Source organism: Tasmannia lanceolata, unplaced genomic scaffold (genome assembly GCF_043159265.1).
Source record: "Tasmannia lanceolata isolate RefF3 unplaced genomic scaffold, GAP_Taslan_0.1 ptg000034l, whole genome shotgun sequence".
NCBI lineage: Eukaryota > Viridiplantae > Streptophyta > Magnoliopsida > Canellales > Winteraceae > Tasmannia > Tasmannia lanceolata.
The window spans coordinates 293,295-319,781 of record NW_027518711.1 but is presented as its reverse complement, the minus strand read 5'-3'; the positions used below and the strand labels follow the sequence as shown (position 1 = coordinate 319,781).

The following is a 26,487-nucleotide window of genomic DNA, read 5'->3' as shown; positions in this document are numbered from 1 at the left end:
TCCCTTTTAAGCAACCATTCCTCTTTTCCTTCTTTCCTTCTTTTCTTTTTATTCTTTTTATTATTAATTTTTTATATTTCAAATATGATGTCACCACCTTATCCAAAGGGATGGGCGCCCAACCCATGTGGGGCCAGCCATGTGGGGCGCCCACCATGGTGGTCGACCCATATGGGTGGGCCCACATCGCCCCCCCACTTCATGGGCTTCAGGGAAAAAAATTCGGACCAAAATGACCTTTTTGACCAATTCGCACCCAAAAAGTGACCAAAATACCCTCAAATTGGATCGCCTTTAAGGGGGAATTGTTAAAAATGGAAAGTCTTCGCGGTCAAACTTCGAAAATAGAAACTTTTTTTAAGTTGGCTCCATTGGATAAGGGAAATTAAACAGGGTCAAATGGGATCCCCTGGATATGCCCGAAACGCCCTCGTTTCGCAAAAAATTTCAATTTAAGTCCAACCCCTGAGAAATTCTATTTTTAGCAGCTTTTCCAAAATTTATGAAATCACTCAAGATTTCTCAGAAACAACTCGGAGGTCAAACGGGACACATCGGAAATAACCAAAATACCCATGTAGTGCAAAAATGGGTCAAAATGAAGGAAACCCTAAAAATCCCAAAAATAACAGTTTTTTCCACTTGATTAGAAACTTAATTTTACATCTTCCGGAGGCCAAAGGAACCCCTTAAAGACCTTTAGGATCGCGAATCAACTTCAGAATTCCTTCAACGAGACGAAATCTACCCTAAAATGCACAGATGCCTAATCCTAGGTGGAATACGGACTCGAGACTTGACAAACTACCGAATCTTTTTACTTTTTTAAAGTATAGCAAAATGGGGTGTCTACACCGGGTGCCAAACCAGTGAATGTCAGACCTTACAGGTACCCTCACTTTCAAAAAAATGAAATGGAAACACTAGTCACAGAGATGTTAGACTCTAGTATTATTCGCCCAAGCCACAGTCCATTTTCCTCACCGGTGCTACTAGTCAAAAAGAAGGATGGCAGTTGGCGATTTTGTGTGGATTATAGGGCTCTCAATGCACTAACCATTAAGGATAAATTTCCTATTCCCTCCATTGATGAACTTATGGATGAGCTACATGGATCTACATTTTTTCTAAGCTCAATTTGAGGGCTGGATATCATCAAATCAGAGTTTCAGAGGAGGACATTGCTAAGACTGCATTTCGAACTCACCAAGGCCATTATGAGTTCTTGGTCATGCCATTTGGCCTCACTAATGCCCCCTCAACGTTTCAATCTATTATGAACTAGGTATTTCAACCTTTTCTTCGAAAGTTTGTCACGATTTTCTTTGATGATATCTTAGTCTGCAGCAATTCACTACAAGATCACATTAAGCACCTAGAACTAGTACTGCAATGTTTGGTTTCTAATCACCTATATGCCAAGCTCAGCAAATGTATGTTTTGCCAACCTTCGGTATAATACTTGGGGCACATTGTTTCTGCTGATGGTGTGAGGCCAGACCTTAAGAAAATTGAGGCTTTGACAACTACCAAGGTCTCTAAAACAACTATGGGGATTCCTTGGTCTGACTAGTTATTATAGAAGATTTGTCAAAGTTATGCATCCCTTGCTGCCCCTTTAACAAATTTACTAAGAAAGGACTCCTTTCAATGGGATATCGACGCCCAATTGGCGTTTGACAACCTAAAACAAAAAATACAGCAATAACCTGTTTTAGCATTACCGGATTTCACCAAGGTTTTTGAATTAGAAACTGATGCATCCAGAAGTGGAATTGGAGTTGTACTAGTTCAAGAAGGTCATCCTCTTGCCTTCTTCAGTAAGAAACTGAGTCCTCAAATGTTGGCTGCATCTACCTATGCTAGAGAACTTCATGCTATAAACCAGGCTGTTAAAAAATGGAGGCAATACTTATTGGGAAAACACTTCATCATCAGAACTGACCATGGAAGTCTTAAGGAATTGATGAGTCAAGTAATTCAGACCCCTGAACAACAACGGTACCTCAGTAAGCTGTTGCAATTTACGTATACCATTGTCTACAAACTAGGGAAAGAGAATAACACAGCAAACGCCCTTTCTAGAGTTTCAAATACAGATATTAGCAACCTAACTGACTCCCCAGCTTCAACTGAACATCTGCTAATGGCATGCTCCACCTTAGTTTTTTCTATTTTGTATACTTTCCGAATTACAAGCACCACAGATCCTGAGTTGCTCCAATTACATAAAACCTTACAAGAAGGGACTATGGTAGATAATGCTTATAAAATCAAAGAAGGAATTTTGTATTATAGAGGAAAAATCAGAGTGGGCGCCGATCCTTCCATAAAAGAGCAACTGATGAAAGAATTTCATTCCTCACCAATAGGCGGACATGCTGGTATTCTGCGGACATTTATTCAATTGTCAGCTAATTTTTTCTGGCCTAAAATGAGGGCTGATGTTAAAAAAATTGTTGGCAAGTGCCTGGTTTGTCAACAGATAAGTACCCTACTACAACACCAGCCAGACTCCTTCAGCCCTTACCAATTCCCCACAATGTTTGGGAAGATATCGCTATGGACTTCATCACTGGATTGCCCATATCACAGGGATATTCTGTCATCTTAGTGGTGGTCGATAGGTTGACCAAATTTGCCCACTTTGGGGCTTTGCCCACTCACTACAATGCCGAAAGGTAGCCCAACTCTTTACTGATATTGTCATTAAGCTACATGGTATTCCCAGAACCATTGTTTCTGATCGCGATCCCATCTTCATCAGCCAATTTTGGACTCATCTTTTCAAGTTAAGTGGTACCACACTCGCGATGACTTATGCCTATCACCCACAGACAGACGGGCAATCTGAGGTCTTGAACAGATATTTGGAACAACACCTTTGCTCCTTCACTTCTGATCAACCAACCGCATGGCACAAGGACTTTGCTTGAGCTAAACTCTGGTATAATACCAGTTTTCAATCAGCCATATCTACGAGTCCTTTTCAAGCATTATATGGCAGAAAACCTCCAAACATTCCACAATATATTAGTGGCTCTTCAAAAAATGAAGTTGTCGACCAAGATTTGGCGACACGAACTGTTCTCATTGAGCAATTACACTCTAACTTGCAGAAGGCTCGGCAGCGAATTAAATTTCTAGCTGACCAGCATCGGACTGATAAGACACTTGCAGTTGGTACTTGGGTAATGGTGAGATTAAGGCCTTATCGTCAGACATCCTTAGCTACCAGATTGAGTTCTAAGCTAAGCCAACGTTATTTTGGACCTTTTCAAATATTACAACGAGTTGGGGAAGTTGCATATAAGTTGTAATTACCTCCGACCAGCAAGATACATCCAGTGTTCTATATCTCTGCTCTTAAGCCTTTTAAAGGGCCTCTTCCTGAGACTAAAGCAAATTTACCTATTCCAGACACTGTTGATCACCTTTTGATAACTCCACTCGCAATTCTCAGGAGTCACACATTTTATTGAATGGTAGATTGGAGCCTCAAGTCTTAGTTCAATGGTAGGGGTTGGCTATAGAATACACCTCTTGGGAATTTCTCTCTGATATTCAGGCCTTATTTCCCCATTTCAACCTTGAGGACAAGGTGTGTTTTGGAGGGCAGGCAAATGATACAGATCTGAACCAAGAGAAAGCTACAAGCAAGGATTATAATCCACCTCAGCAGATACATGCAAGTGAAAGGGCAAGGAAGAGGCCAATATGGACTGAGGACTACCAGCTGTAATATGTACTTTGTAAGGGTAGGAATAGTAGTTAGATGGTTAATTCAGTTAGATAGTCAGATAACAGAAATAACAGAATGAGGAAGCCTATAAAGGGGACCTTGTACTATCAGATGTGTAATGAATAGTAATCAGCATTCTTGTTCTTCTTTTCTTGAATTCTCTCCTCTATTCTCATTCCTCTGTTCCTTCTATTCCCTGTAACTTTTTCTCTAGAAAATCTGCATTCTCTGCCAGTACTCTTGAATTAGAGAATTCAATCTTTGAAATTCGGTCAACGATGCTAACAACTGCCCTTTCTTTTTCCTTTTTCATTTTATTTTCTATTCGAATTGTTAAAAACCTATGTTTTTTCACCAGGTGTGGTAACATAACAGAAAATTCTGAGACAAATCCAAAAATTTTGAGATCGAAACCATGGCAGCCTGAAAAGGGAGAAATCAGGTTCCTAAAAAATACCAGAGATTGGAAACCCTACAATTTAATGTTTTCGAGCCAGAAAATCAAGATTTCTTGAACCTTTTAGTTCTTCAAGCTTCTCAGAACTATTGAAATCTTTAGAACCTGTTAGACCGAAAATCGGTAACAGGTACGACAGTGACGTAAGAGCTGAGCTGGATGACCAGAGGAGCTGAGTCCTGAGGGACCGGAGTGAAGGGGAGCGAAGTGGCTGAGTCCTGCTATGAGGGCTGAGTCCTGCACAAAGGCAAGCGAGGTCAGAAGACCGACCCGGGTTTTACTCCGGACAGGCCCTTCGACACTCAAGTCAGTATGAGCAGGAGTGCAGAGCTAGTCTTAAGAGTTTTTTGGGTGGAGAGGGTTTTTCGTATTACCTATTGGTTTGAGCTTTGAACCCCCTTTTATAGAGGGAAACTCGATGACGTGTCCAGGACAGGTGGTGGCCTGCTACAGGCTGGAGTTCACCTACTCTGGGACAGGTGGCGGCCTGTGAGAGGCTGGAGGTCACCTACTCTGGGACAGGTGGCGGCCTGTGAGAGGCTGGAGTGCACCTACCCCCAGGACAGGTGGCGGCCTGTGAGAGGCCGGAGTTTTTACACCCCATCAGTTGCCCCCCAGTTTTCCAAGTCATTGAGTGACTTGGGAAAGTGTGGTTGATCGATTATCTAGACGGGCAGGCGCCGTGTGGAAGTGAATCTGAGGGTTCAGTCTGGAGGTCCAGTCCGGAGTCCGGCTGGAAACAAGTCTGGAAATCCAGTCCGGAGTTCGGCTGGATTTGAGTCCGGAGGTCCAGTCCGGAGTCCGGCTGGATTTGAATCCGGAGGTCCAGTCCGGAGTCCGGCTGGAAACAAGTCTGGAAATCCAATCCGGAGTCCGGATGGGGATGAGTCCGGAGTTCGTCAGTCCGGTCTAGGCCAGACTGGCTTTTGTCGTTTAGCGAACGCGTCATATCCAGTCCGGCTTGGGCCGGACTGGTTTTTGTCGTCTTGTGTCCAGTCCGGCTTGGGCCGGATTAGTTTTTGTCGTTTTGTAGAAACGCGTTATATCCAGTCCGGCTTGGGCCGGACTGGTTTTTGTCGTCTTGTGTCCAGTCCGGCTTGGGCCGGACTGGTTTTTGTCATTTTGTAGAAACGTGTTATATCAAGTCCGGAGTGCGGTAATCCAGTCCAGAGTGCGGACATCCAGTCCGGTTGTCCTTTGGAGATAGGCGTACATACGCGCGTATCCATACGCGCGTGCTCAATCACATCTTTGTCTGGGAGAATGTGTCCGTCATTAATAAGGGACACGTGGCATCTTTTGAAGGCCCTCGAAACGGGTGCATCGTATTTAATGCCCCACCGCCTTCGAAAAGTTATAAAAGGAGGTTTTTACTTCTCATTCTTCATTTTTTATCTTCTCTCCTTCTCCTCCTCTTCTCTTGCTCTGTGAGTTCGGCTTCGCAGTTCGACTTCGCAGTTCGTGGTTGGAGTTGCGCGTGGATCTAGGAGCTCTCTACTCACCAGTATTCTTCTCAGCCCCTCTTTTTTCTACATGTCTGATAGTAGTTCAAGTTCCGAGTTCGGTTCTGAGTCTTCCACCAGTAGTAGCTCAGAACTTAGGCCGCTTCAGAAGCCTGTAATGGCTAGTCCGGCCGCTAGAGTAGATATTATAGACAGCGACGACGGAGGGGACAAGGACGAAGTGATATTAGATCTGAACGCCACCCCACTCCCGACTGATAGTCTCCACCGAGTAGGGGGGAGTGGGGGTAGTGACATTGTTGAGGCGTCGACAACGTTCCTTCCTGGCCGGGCCGTGGAGGTCATTGCTAGAGCACGGCTGGAGGCCAACCCTAAGTACAACATGCGGGCTGTAATTGAGGAAAATCACCTCACCGAGTCCATGCTGAGGGACATTAGAGATAAATATTGTGTGCCCCCATCGTTCGAGCTGAGAGCGGCAATAGAGGGAGATAGGGCGTGTAACGAAAGCTCGGATCTCTGCATTTATGAAGAGTCGTTGAGAGCAGGGCTTCGCTTTCCTTTGCACCCATTCTTTGTCGCGGTGCTCCGATATTATGGACTGGCTCCTGCCCAGGTGGCTCCGAACTCATGGAGGTTACTGACTGGGTTTTTGTACCTTGTTCATGGCCGGCTAGAGAGGGGCATGTCCGTGCCTTTATTCCATGCTTGTGCACACCTGAAGAGGCACAAGGAAGGGGGCTGGATTTATATTAGCCAGCGCCCTGATTTGAAAATCATTACTGGTATCCCTTCGTCGATACACTCGTGGAAGAATAGGTTCTTCTACGTCAAGGACACGGAGTCCAGCGAAGCCTGGCCAGTTCCTCTAGTGTGGGATACTCCGAATACCACCGGGCTGAGCCGCAAGCTGCTTATTGAGGGCGATGATCGGAGGACGTTCGCCCTGATGCGGGAGGAGGTGGAGCGAACAGGTCTCATTCACTGTTCGGACTTTTCAGGAAAAGATATTCTGGTTGGACTTGGTATAAGTACCGCGACTCCGGTACGTATGTAGCTAGACTCTTAAAACTGTTGTTTCTCCTTTTATTTGCTTCTGACTGCTTGCTTACTTGCAGAAATGAAGAAACAATCAACAGTCGAGAAGATAAGGCAAGAAGCCCAACCAAGGGCGCAAGAAGGGGCTCAACAGGCAATCCAAGAGCGCCAAAAGAGAAAGGTGGCTGAGCTGGCGAGTCCGGCCCCGTCACGAGACACAGCGCCACCCCCGGCTCAGAAGGCAAAAACCACAGTGAGGCTAATGGGCCCCTTTGCTTAGGGAGGTGGTTCTTCTAAATCTGGTGGTACATCCACTGGAACTGGAGCTGGAGCCCGTCCTCTCGTGAGGTTGAGTGACAATGTTTTTCGGCCCAATTGGGCCGTTCAGAAGGACGATACTGCCCTGGGCGAGAGCCGAGTAGCGGCTGAGATCGTGAGCAAGTGTCTCCTTCGGAAGGACAAGCAACAGGTCACCCACGAGCCGCCGGCTACTGGCGAAGAGGCGGTGTTCTCTTCGCTTTATCAAGTAATGAATTTGCTTACTTTCTGTCCGTCTTTTGCTTTCTTCCTATACTGATGCTTGTTTCTGTATGTAGATTGGAATATACTACAACGATCTCAAGGAGAAGAGCAAGAAGTTCTTCGAAGCCATCACCAAATCTGAAGAGGTGAACGGGAAGCTGGCCACTGAGGTCAAGGAGCTCCAAACGAGCATCGGACGGGTGGAAGCTGAAAAGAAGCTGCTGGCGGAGGATTTGGCCCTCGAAAGGCAGAAGCTGGATGAGGCTGCCGAAGCCATGAACGCCCAGAGGGAGAGAGCCAAAGAGAGGCAAAGGATCGCGGTGAAGGAGGCCGCAGAGGAGAAAGAGGCCGAACTCTTCAGTCTGTCCAGCGAGGGCTATAGTCTTGGGTACTATGATTGCCTTGAGCAACTCAAAGCATGCAACCCAAACTTGGTGATGACAGATATGACTCCTCCTGCTAGGCCGACAATTGTCGAGGAGGATCTGGGGGTCCCTGCTGATACCACTGCTGATGCCGCTGTCGACACTGCCTCTGTCCCGGATGTCTCTTAGTATTTTCTGTTTCTTTTTGTAATGGTCCTTGAGACCCCCAGAATCTCCCTCTTTTTTTTGACAGCCTTTTAAGGCTAATTCTGTAATGGCCCTCGAGGCCCCCACATTTTGATCAATGAAATTATACTTGTCCATATCTGTGCTCCTCTGTCTCTGATAAGCTCTAGCTGAGTGACTTGCCCGGCTTGCCCCCTAGTTTTAATAACCTGGGATTGTAGACGATTGATAGCACCCAAGTTTTTATGAACTGGGTTTTCAGAGAGTACCCAAGTTTTATGAACTGGGTTTCCAGAGAGTACCCAAGTTTTATGAACTGGGTTTCTAGAGACTACCCGAGTTTTATGAACTGGGTTTCCAAAGAGTACCCCAGTTTTATGAACTGGGTTTCCGAAGAGTACCCAAGTTTTATGAACTGGGTTTCCAGAGAGTACCCAAGTTTTATGAACTGAGTTTCCAGAGAGTACCCAGTTTTATGAACTGGGTTTCCGAAGAGTACCCAAGTTTTATGAACTGGGTTTCCGAAGAGTACCCAAGTTTTATGAACTGGGTTTCCAGAGAGTACCCAGTTTTATGAACTGGGTTTCCAAAGAGTACCTAAGTTTTATGAACTGGGTTTCCGAAGAGTACCCAGGTTTTATAAACTGGGTTTCCGAAGAGTACCCAAGTTTTTTGAACTGGGTTTCCAGAGAGTACCCAAGTTTTATGAACTGGGTTTCCAATTATAAGAGGAAAATTTGAATCTGCAAAAAGAATTATTTATTCATACTATCATAAACGTAATTTACAAAGTCACCTCTCACACCGGACGATGTGCCTACTGATAATATTTCCTGAGGTTTTTGGAGTTCCATGCGTGGGGTAATAGACGCTCATCCAGTGTCTCTAGCTTGTAGCTACCTGGGCGGATAACTTCTTTCACTCGATATGGCCCCTCCCAAGTCGGGGAGAGTTTTCCGACTTTCATTGGTTGGGAGACGGCTGCTCTCCTCAGGACTAAATCTCCTGTCCGGAATTCTCCGGGACGTATCTTGGAGTCATGATAGTTGGATACTCTCTGCTTGTAGGCGGCGACTCGAATTCGAGATTCTTCCCGGATCTCTTCTAGTAAGTCGAGATTGGCGCGGAGCCCGTCACTGTTAAGTTGCTCATTGAAGCTTGTGACCCTGGGAGACGGAGTGCCTATATCGACCGGTATCACAGCCTCTGTTCCAAAGGAGAGGTTGAATGGCGATTCACCAGTTGGCGTGCGAGGAGTAGTGCGGTATGCCCATAGAACGTGATAAAGCTCGTCTGCCCAGCGGCCAGCTTTTTCATCCAGTCTTTTCTTTATTCCCTGAAGCAGGATCCTATTAGTCACTTCTGTTTGCCCGTTGGTCTGGGGGTGAGCTACTGAAGTGAACCTCTGTTCAATCTCTAGATCAGAGCAGAACTTCCGAAAGTTTCGGCAATCGAACTGTTTGCCGTTGTCCATTATCAAGGCACGAGGAATCCCAAATCTGCAAACTACTGATTTCCATAAGAAGTTCTGCACATTTTGCTCTGTGATCTGCGCTAGAGGTTCCGCCTCCACCCACTTAGTAAAATAGTCGATCGCTACTACCACGAACATGCGCTTTCCGGAGGCCGGTGGGAAGGGGCCTAGGATGTCCATCCCCCATACTGCGAAGGGGAATGGACTAATAATTGGAACCATCGCCACAGCGGGCTGGTGGATGGTGGGAGAGAATTTCTGACACCTCTCACACCTTTTAACCAGACTCAGCGCATCCTGCCTTATGGTGGGCCAATACAGACCTCTGAGCAGCACTTTTATTGCCAGGGCTTTGCCCCCCAGATGTTCTCCACAAATTCCTTCGTGCGTCTCCTGGAGAGTATATGCGGCGTCGCCCGGCCTAAGGCACTTCAGGTATGGGAGAGTATAGGATCTCTTATACAAGATGTCACTGCTGAGGGAGAATCGGGCAGCTCTCTGTATCACCTTGTGGGCTTCCTTTTTAACCTCAGGGAGTTTACCATCGCGCAGATAACTGATGATCTCGTCCATCCAGCACGACTCATTCTCTACCTGCATTGTTTCCGCGGCTTTACTTTCGATGCTGGATCTTTGCAGGAACTCCATGCGTATGCTCCCAAGGGTGGTATATCCGGAGGCAGCCAGTTTTGACAGCACATCTGCCTTGGCATTTTCTGTTCTGGGGACTCTGATGACCTCAAAACTTTCGAACTTGCTGGCGAGTTGGTGGACCTTGGCGAGGTACTTGATCATACGCTCGTCTCGAGCTTCGTAGACCCCCTGAATCTGGTTTGCAACCAGCTGAGAGTCACAGTATGCTTTTAAGTTCCGGGCGCCGGTTTGGATTGTGAGGCTCATTCCGGCGAGGAGAGCTTCATATTCTGCCTCGTTGTTGGATGCGCGGAATCCAAACCTCAGGGCATAATCTGCAGTGAAGTGATCAGGCCCGGTGAGGACGAGGCCGGCTCCACAGCCACTCTTATTCGAAGACCCGTCGACATGTACTTCCCAAATTAGTGAGCTGGTTGTGGAGTCCTGCTTGGCTGGCAGATGAACGATTTCTGTTTCAGCTCCCTCCGCTATACATTCTTTAGGAGCTGCTTTCTCCGCAATTGGGAACTGCACAGCTTCAAAATCGACGAACTGCTGAGGGATGGTGCACTCAGCCACGAAGTCGGCCAGTACTTGAGCCTTGATGGCTGGCCTAGGTGCGTACTAGATATCGAACTCGCTTAGCTCCACGGCCCATTTCACAAGTCGCCCGGAGATATCTAGTCGATGGAGTACTTGCCGGAGTGGCTGATCAGTCAAGACTTTTATGGTGTGGGCTTGAAACTACGGCCTTAACTTCCTGGCCGCCATTACCAGCGCGTAAGCCAATTTCTCGACCCACTGGTACCTTATTTCTGCGTCGTGAAGAACCTTGCTGACATAATAGATAGGTTTTTCCTGGCGGTGCTCTTCGCGGACGAGGACAGCTGCCAGAGCCATGGAGCTAGTGGAGAGATACAGAAATAGCTCCTCGCCCGGCTCCGGCTTTATTAATAGTGGTGGGGAGGACAGGTATTTCTTCAACTCCTCGAATGCGGTCTGGCATTCCTCCGTCCAGGGCGCAGTCTTGAGTCCTTTGACCGCGCTAAAGAAGGGCAGGCACCTCTCTGCTGACTTCGAGATGAAGCGCCCCAGTGCGGCTATCATTCCTGTGAGCCGCTGAACTTCTCTGATAGTTTTTGGAGCGGTGAGCTCCATCACGGCTTTAATCTTCTCCGGATTTGCTTCTATCTCGCGTTGGCTTACCATGAACCTTAAAAATTTTCCTGAACTGACACCAAAGGTGCACTTGGTGGGGTTAAGCTTCATGCTGTGCTTTTTCAGGACCTGGAATGTTTCTCTGAGATCGGACACATGATCCTACGCACTCCGGCTCTTGACCAGCATATCGTCCACGTATACTTCCATGTTGCGGCCGATCTGGTTCTGGAAAAGTCGGTTCACTAGCCTTTGGTAAGTAGCTCCGACGTTTTTGAGGCCGAAGGGCATAACACGGTAGCAATAAGTCCCTTGATCTGTGACGAAGGAGGTCTTTGGTATATCTGATTCGTACATCCTGATCTGGTTGTATCCGGAGAAGGCGTCCATGAAGCTCAACAATTCGTGACCCGCAGTGGCGTCGATAAGTTGATCGATCTTTGGGAGCGGATAGCTGTCCTTAGGGCAGGCCTTATTCAGGTCGGTGAAATCGACGCAGGTCCTCCATTTTCCATTTGTCTTTTTTACTAGGACTACGTTTGCCAACCAGTCCGGGTATCGAATCTCGCGAATGAAGTCAGCTTTCAGAAGCCTCTCCACTTCTTCTTTTATTGCCTGTCGCCTTTCAAAAGCGAAATGCCTCCTCTTCTGCTTAACCGGTCTACAGGTTGAATCAACTCCAAGCCTGTGCGTACTGATCTCTGGATCAATGCCGGGCATATCAGTAGGAACCCATGCAAAGACATCTGCATTGTCTTGGAGAAACTCAGTGAGCTGGTGCTGAATGCTGCTGCTGAGAGAGGAACCGATCAGAGCGACTTTCTCACTATCTTCTGGGCATAGTGGGATGGAGATGAGGTCTTCAGCGGGTTGAGTCCCCCTGAGCTCGTCCTTTACATCGAGCAGTTCGATTGGCAGTGATTCCGCTGCATTTTTGCCTTTGAGTGCCATCGCATAGCACTCCCTGGATTGAGGTTGATCTCCTCGAACTTGCCCCACGCCATTGGGCGTTATGAACTTCATCTTTTGGTGGTAGGCCGAAGCCACTGCACGAATCAGGTTCTGGCCAGGCCGTCCCAGGATAGCATTATAGACCGAAGTGGCCCTTACTACCAGGAAGTTGATCATGGCGAACGCTTGGCAAGGTGGCTCTCCGACAAGGACTGGGAGCTCAATCTGCCCCTCTACTTTCACAACCTCTCCGGAGAAGCCAAACAGGTCTGAGCTTGCCGGCTTCAGGCGGTCGTCACCTATCATCATCTTATGAAAGGCGTGATAGTATAAGATATCCGCCGAACTCCCATTGTCCACGAGGATTTTCTTTACTTCCCAGTTGGCGACGAGCATGGTTACCACCAGTGCATCGTCATGAGGCAGTATGAGGTTGTCCAAATCTGCATCTGAGAAGGAGATCTCATTCTCTGTTCTTGTCTTCTTGCTGGTCGTGTGCACGGCGTTGATCCGTCGTGCATATGCTTTGCGAGCAGCGGAGGACGTGCCCCCAGCGGCAGGTCCACCCATGATTGTACCAATGACCCCCCTTGCCTGAGATCGTGGTGCCTCTGGCTGCGTACTGGCCGGCTGAGAGGTTTTGTTCCGAGCAGGGGGCGGCTGTGATCTTCGAGGGCTGCGGCCTTGGGGGCTCTTTTCCCTGCGCTCTTGCTTGCGGCCGTCAGTTCGGATATACTTTTTCAAATAACCCCGGCCGATCAGCTATTCAATTTCCTCTTTGAGCTGCCAACACTCATCTGTGTCGTGACCGTGGTCCTTATGGAACCGACAGTATTTTCATGGATCTCTCCTGTTTCCTTTGGAGATCATTCTAGCAGGCCACTTCACGAATTCCTCTTCGCTGATCGCAGCCAATATATGTTTTCTGGAGGTGTTGAGAGGTGTGAAGTTCTCTTCTCTTCTTTGCGGAAGCGGGGACTTCTCTCTTCTTGGAGGTTTATCCTCCCTGCGCTGCTTGGGGGGATTTTTCTCTTCCGAGGTTATCCTCCGATTTGAATTAAGAGCTGCCAGTGTTTCTTCCACCGTTATATACTCCTCTGCCCCGGCCATGAGGTCTGCTAGTGAGTGCGGATTTTGTCGAGCTACAGCCCGACGGAAATCATTAGACCTGGCACCCGCGAGGAGCGCATTCATAGCTGCTGAGGGATCTAGATTTGGCACCTGAAGTGCCTCCCTGTTGAAGCGGCAGACGAATACTTTCAGGGGCTCATTGTCGTCCTGCCGCAAGGCAATCAGGGATGCTGTTGTTTTCCTCGGCCTGTGGCTACTCATGAAGTGACGGACCAGATCCTCTCCGAAATCATCGAAGTTACTGATAGAGTTCGGTTTGATTCTGGAGTACCAGTCTCTTGCCGCACCAGTTAGCGTCGTTGGAAACGCTCTGCAAATGAAGCCGTCGGAGGCGCCGTGGAGGAGCAGCATTGTTCTGAATGTCTCCAAATGGTCCACGGGGTCAGTAGTCCCGTCGTACTGCGGGAGGGCGGGCATTTTAAACCCTCTGGGTGTTGGGGCACCCAGGACATCATCAGTGAACGGCGTTCTGCTTGAGAACGCCCTGGAGGCGGGCCGGCTCTGATCCTTCGCCAGTTCCTCTATTCGGTGGTCCATTTCCTCCATTCTCTGTAGGAGCGGATCCGTTCTATGTTCCAAGGACCTGATTCTTCCCACAGATTGGCTCGCTGCCGAGCGGGAATGACTCTCCAGACTCCTACGACGAGGCCGGGACTTCACTGGTGATGCACGATCTTCATGAGCTCGACACCTTTGTGCGGAGCGGGACCACGACCTTTGACGGCGGTGAGGCTCTGTTTGGGCATGCCTCGCTGTGGGGTGATGGACTTGTCTGGTGGAGTGGTGAGTTCGATCCTCACCATGGCGCGATGACTCTCCCCTGTGGATGTCTGGCCTTTCTTGGACAGATCGCGGAGCTTCTGGAGGAGGTTGCGGAGGTGTCTGAAGTAGTTGCTGGTACTGCCCAACGAGAGCTGTCATTTGTTGAAAAGAGCTTGAACTTGCTCCGGAGTGGGCAGGGGATTCAAGTGTTCTGAGCGAGCAGGGCTCTGCTCGGCTGTAGCAGAAGCTGCTACTGCCAGCGAGGCGATTCGCTCGCTCCGGGTCCTACGGGGCAGCACGGTTTGGGTAGTCCGTGCAGTAGGTATCCGCGCACTCTTGCGCCCTGCCATTTTTATGAGATGTCTGAGAACGTCTTTTAGTTCTGGGTCCCACGGATGGTGCCAATCTGTTAGACCGAAAATCGGTAACAGGTACGATAGTGACGTAAGAGCTGAGCTGGATGACCAGAGGAGCTGAGTCCTGGGGGACCGGAGTGAAGGGGAGCGAAGTGGCTGAGTCCTGCTATGAGGGCTGAGTCCTGCACAAAGGCAAGCGAGGTCAGAAGACCGACCCGGGTTTTACTCCGGAAAGGCCCTTCGACACTCAAGTCAGTATGAGCAGGAGTGCAGAGCTAGTCTTAAGAGTTTTTTGCGTGGAGAGGGTTTTTCGTATTACCTATTGGTTTGAGCTTTGAACCCCCTTTTATAGAGGGAAACTCGATGACGTGTCCAGGACAGGTGGCGGCCTACTACAGGCTGGAGTTCACCTACTCTGGGACAGGTGGCGGCCTGTGAGAGGCTGGAGTTCACCTACTCTGGGACAGGTGGCGGCCTGTGAGAGGCTGGAGTTCACCTACTCTGGGACAGGTGGCGGCCTGTGAGAGGCTGGAGTTCACCTACGCCCAGGACAGGTGGCGGCCTATGAGAGGCCGGAGTTTTTACACCCCATCAGAACCAGTCATTGAAAAAATAGGTTTCTAAGACTCAATTCGAAGACATGAACACGAATTCCAAAAAAATCTGAGAGGATTTAGAATTTAAATAAGAAAAACCATGTACATCGTTTTATTTGCTAGTCATCCCGAGAAGAGATTGATTGAAGATTCAAACCGTGTTCAACCCCTGAAGATTGCGGTAACCGGAGAGAAGGATCGAAATCTCAAGATCTGATTTTGGGTTGAGAGAGAGAGAGAGAAGAGGTGTAAATAGGGTATGTTTACGACTAACGACTTTTCTAACTCATCTTTGTGTAATATTTTATAAGGGGCAATGATAAATTCGCACCCTCTGTGGGATAATTCTGATCCCTTGAAAGGAGGTATGTGGCAGACTTTAAATCTTTTTAACGTTCATGTGGGGCGAATTATCCTCCAGGGGTGCCAATTTATCATGGCCCTTTATAAAACATAAAAAATAGATAAAACGTCAAGTTCTCGGGTTCTCGGGTTTTTAGACTTTAAACCCGACCCTACCCGAGAAACCCTCAGGTTTTTTATTTATAAACCCGACCCATCCCAAAACCCTCCTTCTTTGAACCCGGGCCATGGGATTTTCGGATCCGGGTGATGCGGGCCAGTTAAAACCCGACCCAAATTGCAACCCTACTTGAAACCCATAATTATCTATGTGCAATGGATAACCAGAAAAGGAAAGGGTCCGTGCTTAGTTACGAGTGGGAAAGGTGTTAGGCACCCCACTCGCCCGAGAAAACTCGGTCTCTTATGCTATTTTTATTATTTTTAAAGAATTTTGGGCGAAAACATATGATGGAACCTATATCCCCGAGAAGTACTAACTATCTAAAGCATGCATAGCCCGGGGATGGGCAATCACATCCACAAAAGAAAGGGAAAAACATCCATAACCTAAGGAGGGTTGATATCAGTATCACATGATATTGGAATGAACACTAGAATCTGCTGTCTCCCCCTCTCAATATATATACAGGCAATATAAATACATAATATGAATCAACAACCTCACATCACTTGTGGGAAGGCGGAGAAGACTAGTGCCGATCCAATACCAGATGACCCTGATACCTGTCTCCACTAATCTTAACTCATGACATCTAGGAAAGCGGTAAACAATCACATGCATGCTACAGCTAAGCAGATAATGACAAATATATGAGCAGATATTAATAGATGATGATAAAAGTATAATAAGCAGATAATCAAGAAATAAAACAAGTAAATGATGCTACAGCTAAGCATGTGAATAAGCAAGTAATCAAAGTAATAAAGCAAACAGGTAATGCTACAGCTAAGCATGTGATTAAAGCAATAAAGGCATACCGATAATGCTACAACTAAGCATGTGATCAAAATATATAATCAAAGCATGAGCAAACAAATAAACTACAGCTAAGCATGAGTGAGCTTATAATCAAAGTAAGACTATACTAATCATGTCAATAAGTAAGTTAAAGAAATCAAAGAACCACAGAATAGATTAAGGGGTTTGCGGGAGAAAATGGGCTTATAGGCTCAAGAGGGCAATCGTCCTTACCTACAGCCTGTGTCCAATGAAATCAACTCTCATAAGAGTGTCGACTTCAAAGTGCCATCAACAACATCCTATTCTTCCTTGTTATTGGTTGAAAACCGTTTTTTCCTTAGGTTTTGTAAAATCGTCTTATTAGCTTTAAAAAACAAGCTGCAAATGTTTTGATTGAAGCAATTTGATTGAAAGATTTGAAATATTTGAAGATTTTTGTTTTAAAAGGTTTGAAAATATTTATTGAAAAGGTTTGACTGGACTTGGGAGGACCCAAGCTTCCTACGTACCCTATGGAAAGGGATCAAACCAACGTAGTTCGGAAACCTCTTTTCCAAAATACATTTTTAGTGTTTTTCAGCTTTTTTGTGTCTTTTAAGTTTTTGATGTTTTTTATATTTTTGAGTATTTTCACCCTTTCAGCTAGAGGGAACTTATAAAATCACACCCATGATCCACAACCTGACGAAGTGTCAACATTAAGGACAGAATCCCTAGAGCCTAAGGGGAACCCCTAAACTAGTGAACTAGAGTCCCAAAACAAATGATATGATGATCCTAAGAAGAAATAGGCTGAGCTAGTTTCTAAGAAAGGGGAGACAATGGAAAACTCAAGCTAAATAACATACTCCTAAACCATAACTAAAGGACAAGTTCCTATGCTAGAGGACTGACCCCTAGTCTAAGACCCTAAGGGGAGTGCTAACTAAACTAAACAAGTCTCCTAGAAGAAGAGGGGACAACTAGGGTGCTGATGAGACTGGGGAAGTCTCCTAGACGCAGAGATGGGCTCCAAGTAACCTTATCATTGCCCTTGCAATGATAAATAGAATAACTAGAAAATGCTAAGTTAGTCTTTAACTTATTAGGGGGTGTGCTCTAATATGAGACTAGGCAAATCTCTTAGAGTGAACTGCTAATGAGACTAAGATAGTCTCCTAAAGGGGTGACTTGCTAACGAGACTAAGATAGTCTCCTAAAGGGGTGGGCTCCATTTGTCCATATCATCGCCCATGCTATTATAAGAGGAACTAATGTCTAAGGAAATATTTCTAAAAGACTAAGTAAGTCTTAAAAAGGAAGGAAGAAGGAGGGGAATGCTATTAGGACTAAGAAAGTCCCCTATGGTTGGAGCTATCTATAATGACTTTAAAAGTGTGATTAACATGAGTAGCAACAAGCTAGAAAATAAGAAATCCATCACATCAAGTAAAAGCTAAAGAAATCTTATAAACCTCAAACCAATTATGTGTTAAAAGAAACTAATATTATCAAAATCAATTTTACTATGGAATCTATCTAAGCTATAATGACTAACCTGTTCGGTTAAATTATCATAAAAAACCTATGAGTTTCCTTCCTTATCAGATAACACAACATAGGATATCTAGATTATAAATTCTAATATCTTGAGGAAAGGATCAAAACCAGGATCATATGGATAACAAAGCGTAATGAAATTATTTCCAGGTCACCATGAAACCTGATTATTTGATTATTTTTGCTTTAGGCTTAACTTCATTGGTATTAAAGGGATATACAAATAATGGCTTCAACATAGAAATCAAGCTTTACAGAGTTTTACTAACCCTCCCCTAAATAGAGCAACACATGACATTCAAGTGTTTTGAAGTAAGCTCCAATTAAAAGTAAGGTCCAGGGGTAGTATATTCATTCCGTATTCCTACAGAATTATCTCAATTTACTATGAACAGCATACTCAACACAATTTTCATGAGTTTCCAATAACTACCGCAACAATGCGATCAAAGTGAAAATGAATAAGCATGGTTACTAGATGTTGATGATTTGAGCATGGGCAACTATCAATTTAAAGAGATCTGCAGCACTTGTAACCACAAAAGCATTATTTCCTATCTTTTGATCATAAAATTTTGGGCAATACAAGAACCTAAGAAAACTCTTACTTCATAACTCTCAGATTTGGGAAAATCTGAAACCATGCCATGAGAATTCAAATATCTTCCACTTATTATATTAAGACATTGCAAGGAAAAGAAAATCCAAAGAGACTATTCAACTATTAACTAAAATTTTTTTATAGAAATAATTCAAAACAACTAGAATATGTATGGATTCTCATAAGTGAAATAAAACATGTAACAACATTCATAGAAAACAACTTAATAAAGCAACAATAGTCATAATGAATTCCTACAATCTTCAAACATGCAGACATGAACAAATGAAATTCTCAAAGCTCAAACTAACATGATTTATAAACAATGAATATATTGTGTAAAGTATATGTATGTCCTCAGCTACAGTACTACTTTATTAAATATGCAAATGTTCTCATCTCATGCTTTGTTATCTTTATAACCTTTATCAATATTTAATAGGGTAAATGAAGAAACCAATAGGCATAATCCAAATAACATTTCTTAACACTAAAGAAAGTACTCAGAAGTTATGATCATAAAAAAAATTAAAAAAAAAACGCTAGCATTGTACATATGTGGTCACATAATGTGGATGGCATAACTATGATGACATCATTTCCTAAAGAATGTAGAACAAAAAAACTTCTTTCAATTGCTTGTGAACAAAGCTCATGAACCGAAGGAATGAAATACAGCCTGGGTATCACAATCACCAAGAAGAATATAGAATCAATCTATTATAGCCTAAAAATTAATCAAAGCTAAACTTAACCATGTATTCAAGGAAAGTATGCTAACATTATTCTCTCAAATGGATTATATCAGAAAAGCATTTGCTTCATAACTGAATTAAACTTATAAGCCATGTCTAAAACAATAATTACAAAACCAAATTTTCAATTCACATTGCATCTTAAGCCATTGATACCAAATGATTTATGAGTTCCGACTTACCTCATTGATTTTTATCATCTTTCTGAGTGATGGAAAATGTTCTTTTCTTCCCCTTTAAAAAAAAAAATGACTTCATGTATTAATTTTCTATCACATTCTATATTTAATGAAATTGAATTAAACTTATAAGATCCAACCAACATCCTTCATAATTGATAAATAAAAGTAAAGCACGAGATCACACTAGGCATTGGCAAGGAATTATACATCAAGGAAATTGAAACTGGAATATAAGATTTATTTAGATATCAGTAAATAACGAGATAAATTTCACGCTGACAAATGAGAATTGAAGCATGCAGTCAACTAAATATCGATAAACGGAGAGATAAATCAGTCATAAAAAACTATAGCATAGGATAAAATCAAACGTTGGCAAAACAACATATATCAACAAAATTAGTATCAAAACACGCAGTTAGACCACATACCAAAAGAAATCATAAGGTCATACCATAAATTGAAGAAAATTTCAGGAAAATCACAAAATTGTATATGAAATTCATGAGATCCATCATCACAATAAGAATCTAAATATCATACTAGCAAAACAAAACTCTGATCTATTGAAAATCCATAACAAAATCTAACAACGGGAAAATAACAAGTATATATATATATATATATATATATATATATATATATATATATATATATCAAAGATGATTACCTGAACTTGCCGATAATACTTTTGATAGAAAGAAAGCCAAGAGTAGCAAAAATAATCCAATCCTTCTCAAAAGTAACTGTAATCCAGCTCTAAAAATCGGAGGATTATTTATGAATAGAATACTTCAAGATGTTTATATCTCAGCTCAAAATAAAGAAATTCAAGATAAAATAGCTCAGATCTACACAATGATGATCAGAGCTAACTAAAGTTGATCGGTTCTACGAAAAAAATGTACCAGCTCTAGGGTTTCTAGTAGGAAAAATTACAAATCTAAGATTTATGAAGTTAAATCTGAGTTTAGAAAGAAGGAATGCATTGAATCTAAAAGGATGAAACACTAACTCTAAGATTGATGAAAACAAATATGAGATTAATGATATTAGGGTTTCTAAAGAAGCAGAGAACAATAACTAGGAAAGTAATGCTGACCGAAGGGATGGCCGGAGATTGGCCGGAGTGCTTACCGGAGCAAAAGGGGAAAATGCTAGAGTCTCTCTCTCTCTCTCTCTCTCTCTCTCTCTCTCTCTCTCTCTCTCTCTCTCTCTCTCTCTGGGCTTGAGAACAAAACCTTAAAATCTAGAAAATTCTCCTCAAATGAAAGACCTTCACTCCTTTTATAGATATTTTGTTTTAATTTTTAACCCCTTTTAAGTTCCTGGACACCCCCTTTTGGTTGTATTTCTCTTTGTTTTACTAAATGAGGGGTAGTCTTGTAAAAAATAGGGGATAAAAATCAAAAAATGATTTATTCGCCACTTTCTCTCTTCTCTAGACAACTCCTTTCAGAATAAATCACCCCTCTTCTGCTTTTAGAACAACAAATTATCCTAACTGGACAACCCCAAGCTCGATAATCCACTTCCCCTTTTTTTACACTACATTAAAACTAAGCTCGTCCTATTACGTAATTTTGGCCTTATTTCGATGAAATTTTGCAGGATCTACTTAGGATCCTACACTACCCTAGGGTATATTTTGAGACTCTAATTCACTTATTTAAAGGGTTTTATTTAAACCTATTGATTTAGGGTTCGGTCAAAATGGGGTGTCTACAATCCTTACCTCTTTTTACTCCATCAACTTGGCACGAGTCTCCTCTTCTCACTGGAGCATCCAAAGGCCTACGTTGGATATGTCTTAAGCGGTGCTCTCCCATCTTCTCCTCAATTGGTGCCACCTCCACCTTTTTACGAATGTCTTCATTTTTAATTCTATCTAACCTTGTGTGGCCGCACATCCATCTAAGCATTCGCATCTCTGCTACACTTATCTCTTGTGTGTGCTGCTTCTTGGTGTCCCAACATTCTGAGCCATACAGCATGGCTAGCCTCACAGAGTAAATTGGGGTTTGCTTAGGGTAACTCTTTTATCATCACAAGGTGAGGCAAGTACATTATTAATGGTGGTCAACTCACTATAGCCGGAAACTCCTTGGGAGGGTGGGAAACTTGTTTCTCCTATTTCACGTGTTGAAAACATTTCCGAAATGTGATAAAATTTGGGGAAATGTTTTCAAAATGTTTCTGAAATGCATGAGAAACATGTGTGATACGCGTGATAAACATATGGAAAACTCGTAGAAAACGTATGTGAAATGTGTGGGAAACATAAGGAACTTACGAAAATCATTTTGCAAAAAAGAAAAAATAATATATAAAAAAATGTGGAATAGATATTAAAAAGGAAAACAATAGCATACTAGGGCGGAGCCAGGAATTTACACTTGGGGGGCCGTACTAATTTACACTTTGACTGCATTGGTCGTTTGGGGTGCCCCTTTACTATGGTTGCAGGTTAATTCCTAGTTTAACTAACAAAAAAAGGGATTTTCCAAGTCATTTGGGGGGGGGGGGGGAGGGGGGGTCGTAGCCACCCCTACGCTATATGTTGCTCTACCCCCTGATAGCATATATTGTAATAAAAATAAAAGTAAGAAATATTCAAATAAAAAAATTAAAATTAATAGATTTTAAATATACAAAACCATATATTTTGTGTTTTCCTTGTGTTTCATGTGCGTTTTCATTGACATTTCTCTATTGTTTCTGAAACATTTCTAATGTGTTTTCCATAGACGTTTCTCTGTGGTTTTCATGTATGGTTTTCTAACGTTTTCCCATTTCTTGATCCCCTCTATTTTTTCTTGTGTTTCTTGTTCCCATTTCATGTTTCTCTTCCTGAATTCGTTTCCCACCTGATAACTATTGTCAACTTACATCAAACGAGTCCACGATGTGGAGAGAGAGAGAGAGAGGTACATATTTTTTCAAAATTTACCTTCATCATTTGAGTTACTTTTGGTATCTAGTTGGTAAAAAATCCTTCAATCTTATGGTCTCTTTGACAGGGACTGATATACAGATACCCTTATGTTGAGATGGAAGCTCCTTTTTATTTATTTGGGAAAATTACAATTACACCCCTAAACTTTCTGGCACATTCAACGATGACCCTATAATTTCAAAGTCATCAACTCCATCCCGTTACTTTTCTATGGGCTTTTTTTTAACATGACGGAGTGGACGGAAATGAGGAAATCTCTATAATGCCCACCCATCTTAATAAAAATGTCTTCTTCTTCCTAGAATGCTAAAAAATTAGGGCTTTTACAGTTGAAGGGAAACCTTGCTGAAATCCTTCTCCCTCCAGACATCTTGACTCTTCTTCATAGAATGCCTAAAAATTAAGGCTTTTACATCTGTTATGGACTATAAGGGCATGCTTGGATCTAGGTGTTCTTATTTATTGGAAACAAGTTTCTTCGAAAAATGCAAAATCCATGGTTTGGTAAACCATTTTAATGAGAATTTTGAAATTCTCAGATGAAACTTTTCCACAAAAAATATGGAGAGAAGAAAACTTGGGTGGACCTGTTATTTCTTTTTCCAAGAAAGTTGATTTGTAATTTTTGGGTGAGCCCTTTCGTCACGTGATTTGTGAAAGCCCTAGTCTCTGCAATAAAAACCAAAAAACATGTGAAAAAAAAACTCTCTTTTCTATAATCTACTCCTAGAAGCAGAAATCGGATCAGCAATAAAGCCTTTTGCTTCCAGTTCCACTTGGGAAATATCTATCATCTTCAATCTCAAGCTCCCATTTGCGACGAACAAACCCTAGAAAGCCCAATGCTCCAGCTATTGATTTGTTCACCACCACTTCTGCAATCGATTTCACTTGTGTTCCATTTCTTCGTCAATCTCAATCTGAAACATGTTTTTCCTTTTCTTTCTTGTTTTTTTTCGTTTGAAGCTGGCTTGATTCTGTGGTGTTTTGGATTTTTTTCTTTTTGAGTGATCAAATAAAACAACTCCAAGATGTTGTTTTTGACTTTCTTGTTGGGTATATAATATAACCCATATATGTTCTAATATAAGCCCAATAAGATAATGGACCAGTGTAGTGGGCCTACATGGGTTACAGTCCATTAACCAGTCATTAACCCTAGTATATCTCTATATATAGGGGCTGGAGGCAACAAACTTGGCATTCCAAACTAGATACCTTGGGTGTGATGCTTTAAGCATCCTTGCTTAAACCCTAGTTCTCCTAACAATCTTGAAGCATTATTCTAATTTAGGGTTTCTCTCTTGGAACGTCCTAAACTCCCACAGAAGTTTTTTTTGGCGTGGATTTATTCATTGCAACAGAAACCCCATCTTGCAGAACTCTCTTTTCGGACGAAACCCATCTTGCCGCCCAAGCACTAAGTTTTTTCAACTCGTTGAAATCAAAGCAACAAGGGACGATTTTGGAAACAAGAAGGGACGATCTCTTGCCGAATTGGTGGCTGATTGGGTAATTTTGTCATTTGGGGCGACATCTGGAATATATACACCAAACAGAAGTCTGCCTCTCTCCAAAACGAGGTTGTTTATCTCTCTCGTGTGATTATCCCACACATAGTGTGAGAGTGTGTCGGTTGGGTTATTTTCTCTTTTCCTTTGTCGGTAAAACACGAGTACAATAACCATTGATGAATTCACTTTTTTGGGTAAAAAACCCATATTCGACTTTCTTTGGAGGACAAATCGATTTGGCTGTGGATCTGTTGCTGACCATAATGGTTGGGTTTCAAGAGTTCAAAAATTGATTCTCTCTCTCTATATCTCACGAATTTTTAGAGAAGAGACGTTGCTTCGATTCTGCCATTGCTTCCGGGTCCAACCTTGTCGAATCATCTTGGAGAACAAACCCTTGTTGCCGAATTATTCGTGGGTTTATCTCCCTCAAATCTGTTTTATTTGACATCAAATTTTTAATGTTTTTTTGGTTCTTGGAGCTCGATTTGGCTTTGGTTCTTGGATTCGGGTTCTTGAATTTGGTTCTACATTTCGCCAATCAGGTGCACTCCTTTCAATTTTTAATATCCTCTAAATTATACAATGGAAAAGAACATTATTCCATTTGAGATGATCAAACTTCAATCCTTTGGTGGATCTGAGTTTAATTCTTAGAAGCGAAAGACTCAATTCGGTCTAAAATATCTGAATTATTTTTACACCGTTTTGAGTACCTTTGCTGATACGGTTGAAGAAGTTGATGAATCTCAATGGCTTAGAGATGAGGATTTATGCAAAAACTATTTGTTGAATTGTCTTTCCAACCGTCTTGCAGAAACCTATAGTAAATATACAACTGCTAAAGAAATTTGGGATAATTTAGATGCTCAATTTAAAAAAGAGGAGGAATTGTCCAAGACTCACTGGTGGACAAATTCATGAATTTCAAGTTTCAAGAAGACAAGCAAATTACTCCTCAAGTGACTGATCTAGAAAGTTTGAGATCTAAATTAAACAACGAGAAAATTGTTGTATGTGATTCGTTTCTTGTGGGTGCAATCATATACAAGTTACCATCTGCATGGCAATCTTTCAAAACTGAGATGTATCGAAAAAAGGTGCAAGTGGGACTGGATGATCTCAAACGATTCATTCGAATTAAATATGAGAATCGAGCCAGGAATAACTTGGAGATAGTTAGACAGCAACATTCTGCTGCTAACAAAGTAACAAATCCTAAGAAATTTCCTCAAAAATCCTAGTCACCTAAAAGTGAACTCAAGTTTGAGGCCAAAAAGACTATCTTTCAGAAAAAGAAAGGCAAGTGCCACAACTTTGGAAAATGGAGTCACTTTGTAGCAGATTGTAAACAACCTAAGAATGCTAAATCTGACACACCACAGAAGGAAGCTCATATGATGGTGGGCAAGGCTGAGCCTAAGAGTTTTGTTTCCATGTTGGGCAATGGTAAGGCCAGTACTTCTTCTGATTGGTGGTTAGATACAGGAGCCACATGTCATGTTTGCAATTCCAAGAAACTCCTCACTAATGTTGTTGAAGCCAAAGACACCGTTACGGTGTGAAATCCCAAAAGGCAACCCAAGAGGGGGGTGAATTGGGTTATTTAAAAATTTCTTCTAAATAACTACAAGGAGTGTGAGATTTAAACCTAGATTATGCTAACCCTTGTTTAAGATAAAATTTTAAGTTAAGGAAAGAAATTACCAAACACCAAGGAGAGGAGGAGAAAGAGAAAAGAGACCACACGACGATTTTATAGTGGTTCGGTCATAAACGGACCTACTCCACTACCCAAGTACTTGGTCTTTTCCTTGAGATTTTTCTTCACTACAATGAGATTCCACTCGCCGAATCTCCAGACTTTTACAAATAACTCCACCTCTAAGGGAACAAACCCTCTTTGCAAGAACATCCTCCAAAGAATCTATCCTCTTTGCACACAGCCTCAAAGGGTACAACTCTTCTTTGCAAATACAAGAAAAGGAAAAGAATATGAAGCTCACAAGCCTCTAGATAGGCAAATACAAAACACTCAATGCTCTCAATCACTCCTAATGATTGCAAATCAATGCCCTATGGAGTGCCTCTTGACAAGAAGTAAATGCAAGAATGAATGCTTCAAGAGAAAGAATAAGAATCTTTTTTATTTTAAGAGAGAAAGCTCTAGAGTTTGCACAATGATTGTTCAAAAGGTCCTTTGAAAGTTCTTGAATGAGGTATAAATAGCCCAAGTGTTTTTATGACCGTTTGGGGGCAATAGGGTATATATTTGGCCAAGAAAAAGTAAGTCGCGCAAGCCCCAACGGCTAGTTTTTCAGACTGTGGCAGTCAACCGAGGTACGGCGGTCACCCGCCCTTATCGAGCCGCTCTTTTTTTTTCAAATTTAAAACTGTCGTGGTCGACCGGGGTTGTCACGGTCGACCGGGGTTGTCGCGGTCGCAAGCCGAGGGCTTCCTGTTTGTTTTAAATTTTCATTCAAAACCTATCCACGATCGACCGAGCCAGTTGCGATCGACCACCAAGACCTTCCTAGATTGCTCCCAAAAATCCAGGAGCATATCCGCGGTCGACCGGGGTTGCCTCGGTCAACCCGCCCGCTTTTGAAAAGTGATTGCTGGGATTCCAGCAATCCTTCCGTGGTCGCCCAAGGGACCCCGGTCAACAAGCACTGTCTTAAAAACTTAGTTTTGCAAATTAAAAGCTTAGGATCTTGGGCCAAGGTCTTTGGGCTTTTGTCCTATATTTTCAAACATGTTTATAAGATTGTCAAGAAGT

General features: G+C 43.1%; 1 protein-coding gene across 1 annotated transcript; it reads right to left on the bottom strand.

Annotated features, from left to right (window-relative positions):
* Positions 1 to 8,495: 8,495 nt before the first annotated feature.
* LOC143859574 (uncharacterized) lies at positions 8,496 to 10,147 on the bottom strand. Its single transcript, XM_077370226.1, has 3 exons — positions 9,522 to 10,147; positions 8,939 to 9,272; positions 8,496 to 8,516 (listed from the first exon to the last, which is right to left on the bottom strand). The coding sequence occupies exons 1-3, from the start codon at positions 10,145 to 10,147 to the stop codon at positions 8,496 to 8,498; spliced, it is 981 nt and encodes a 326-aa protein (XP_077226341.1).
* Between the last annotated feature and the right edge of the window lie 16,340 nt (positions 10,148 to 26,487).

What these genes read in the sequence shown, in the direction of transcription:
- LOC143859574 (XM_077370226.1), bottom strand. Translation starts at nt 10,147, where the DNA reads ATGAGCCTCACAATCCAAACCGGCGCCCGGAACTTAAAAGCATACTGT. An exon ending in GCGCTGAGTCTGGTTAAAAG is followed by an intron (nt 9,273 to 9,521) that starts GTGTGAGAGGTG and finishes AGTAGTTTGCAG; the next exon opens with ATTTGGGATTCCTCGTGCCT. An exon ending in TAGGCACTCCGTCTCCCAGG is followed by an intron (nt 8,517 to 8,938) that starts GTCACAAGCTTC and finishes TTCTTTTTGCAG; the next exon opens with ATTCAAATTTTCCTCTTATA.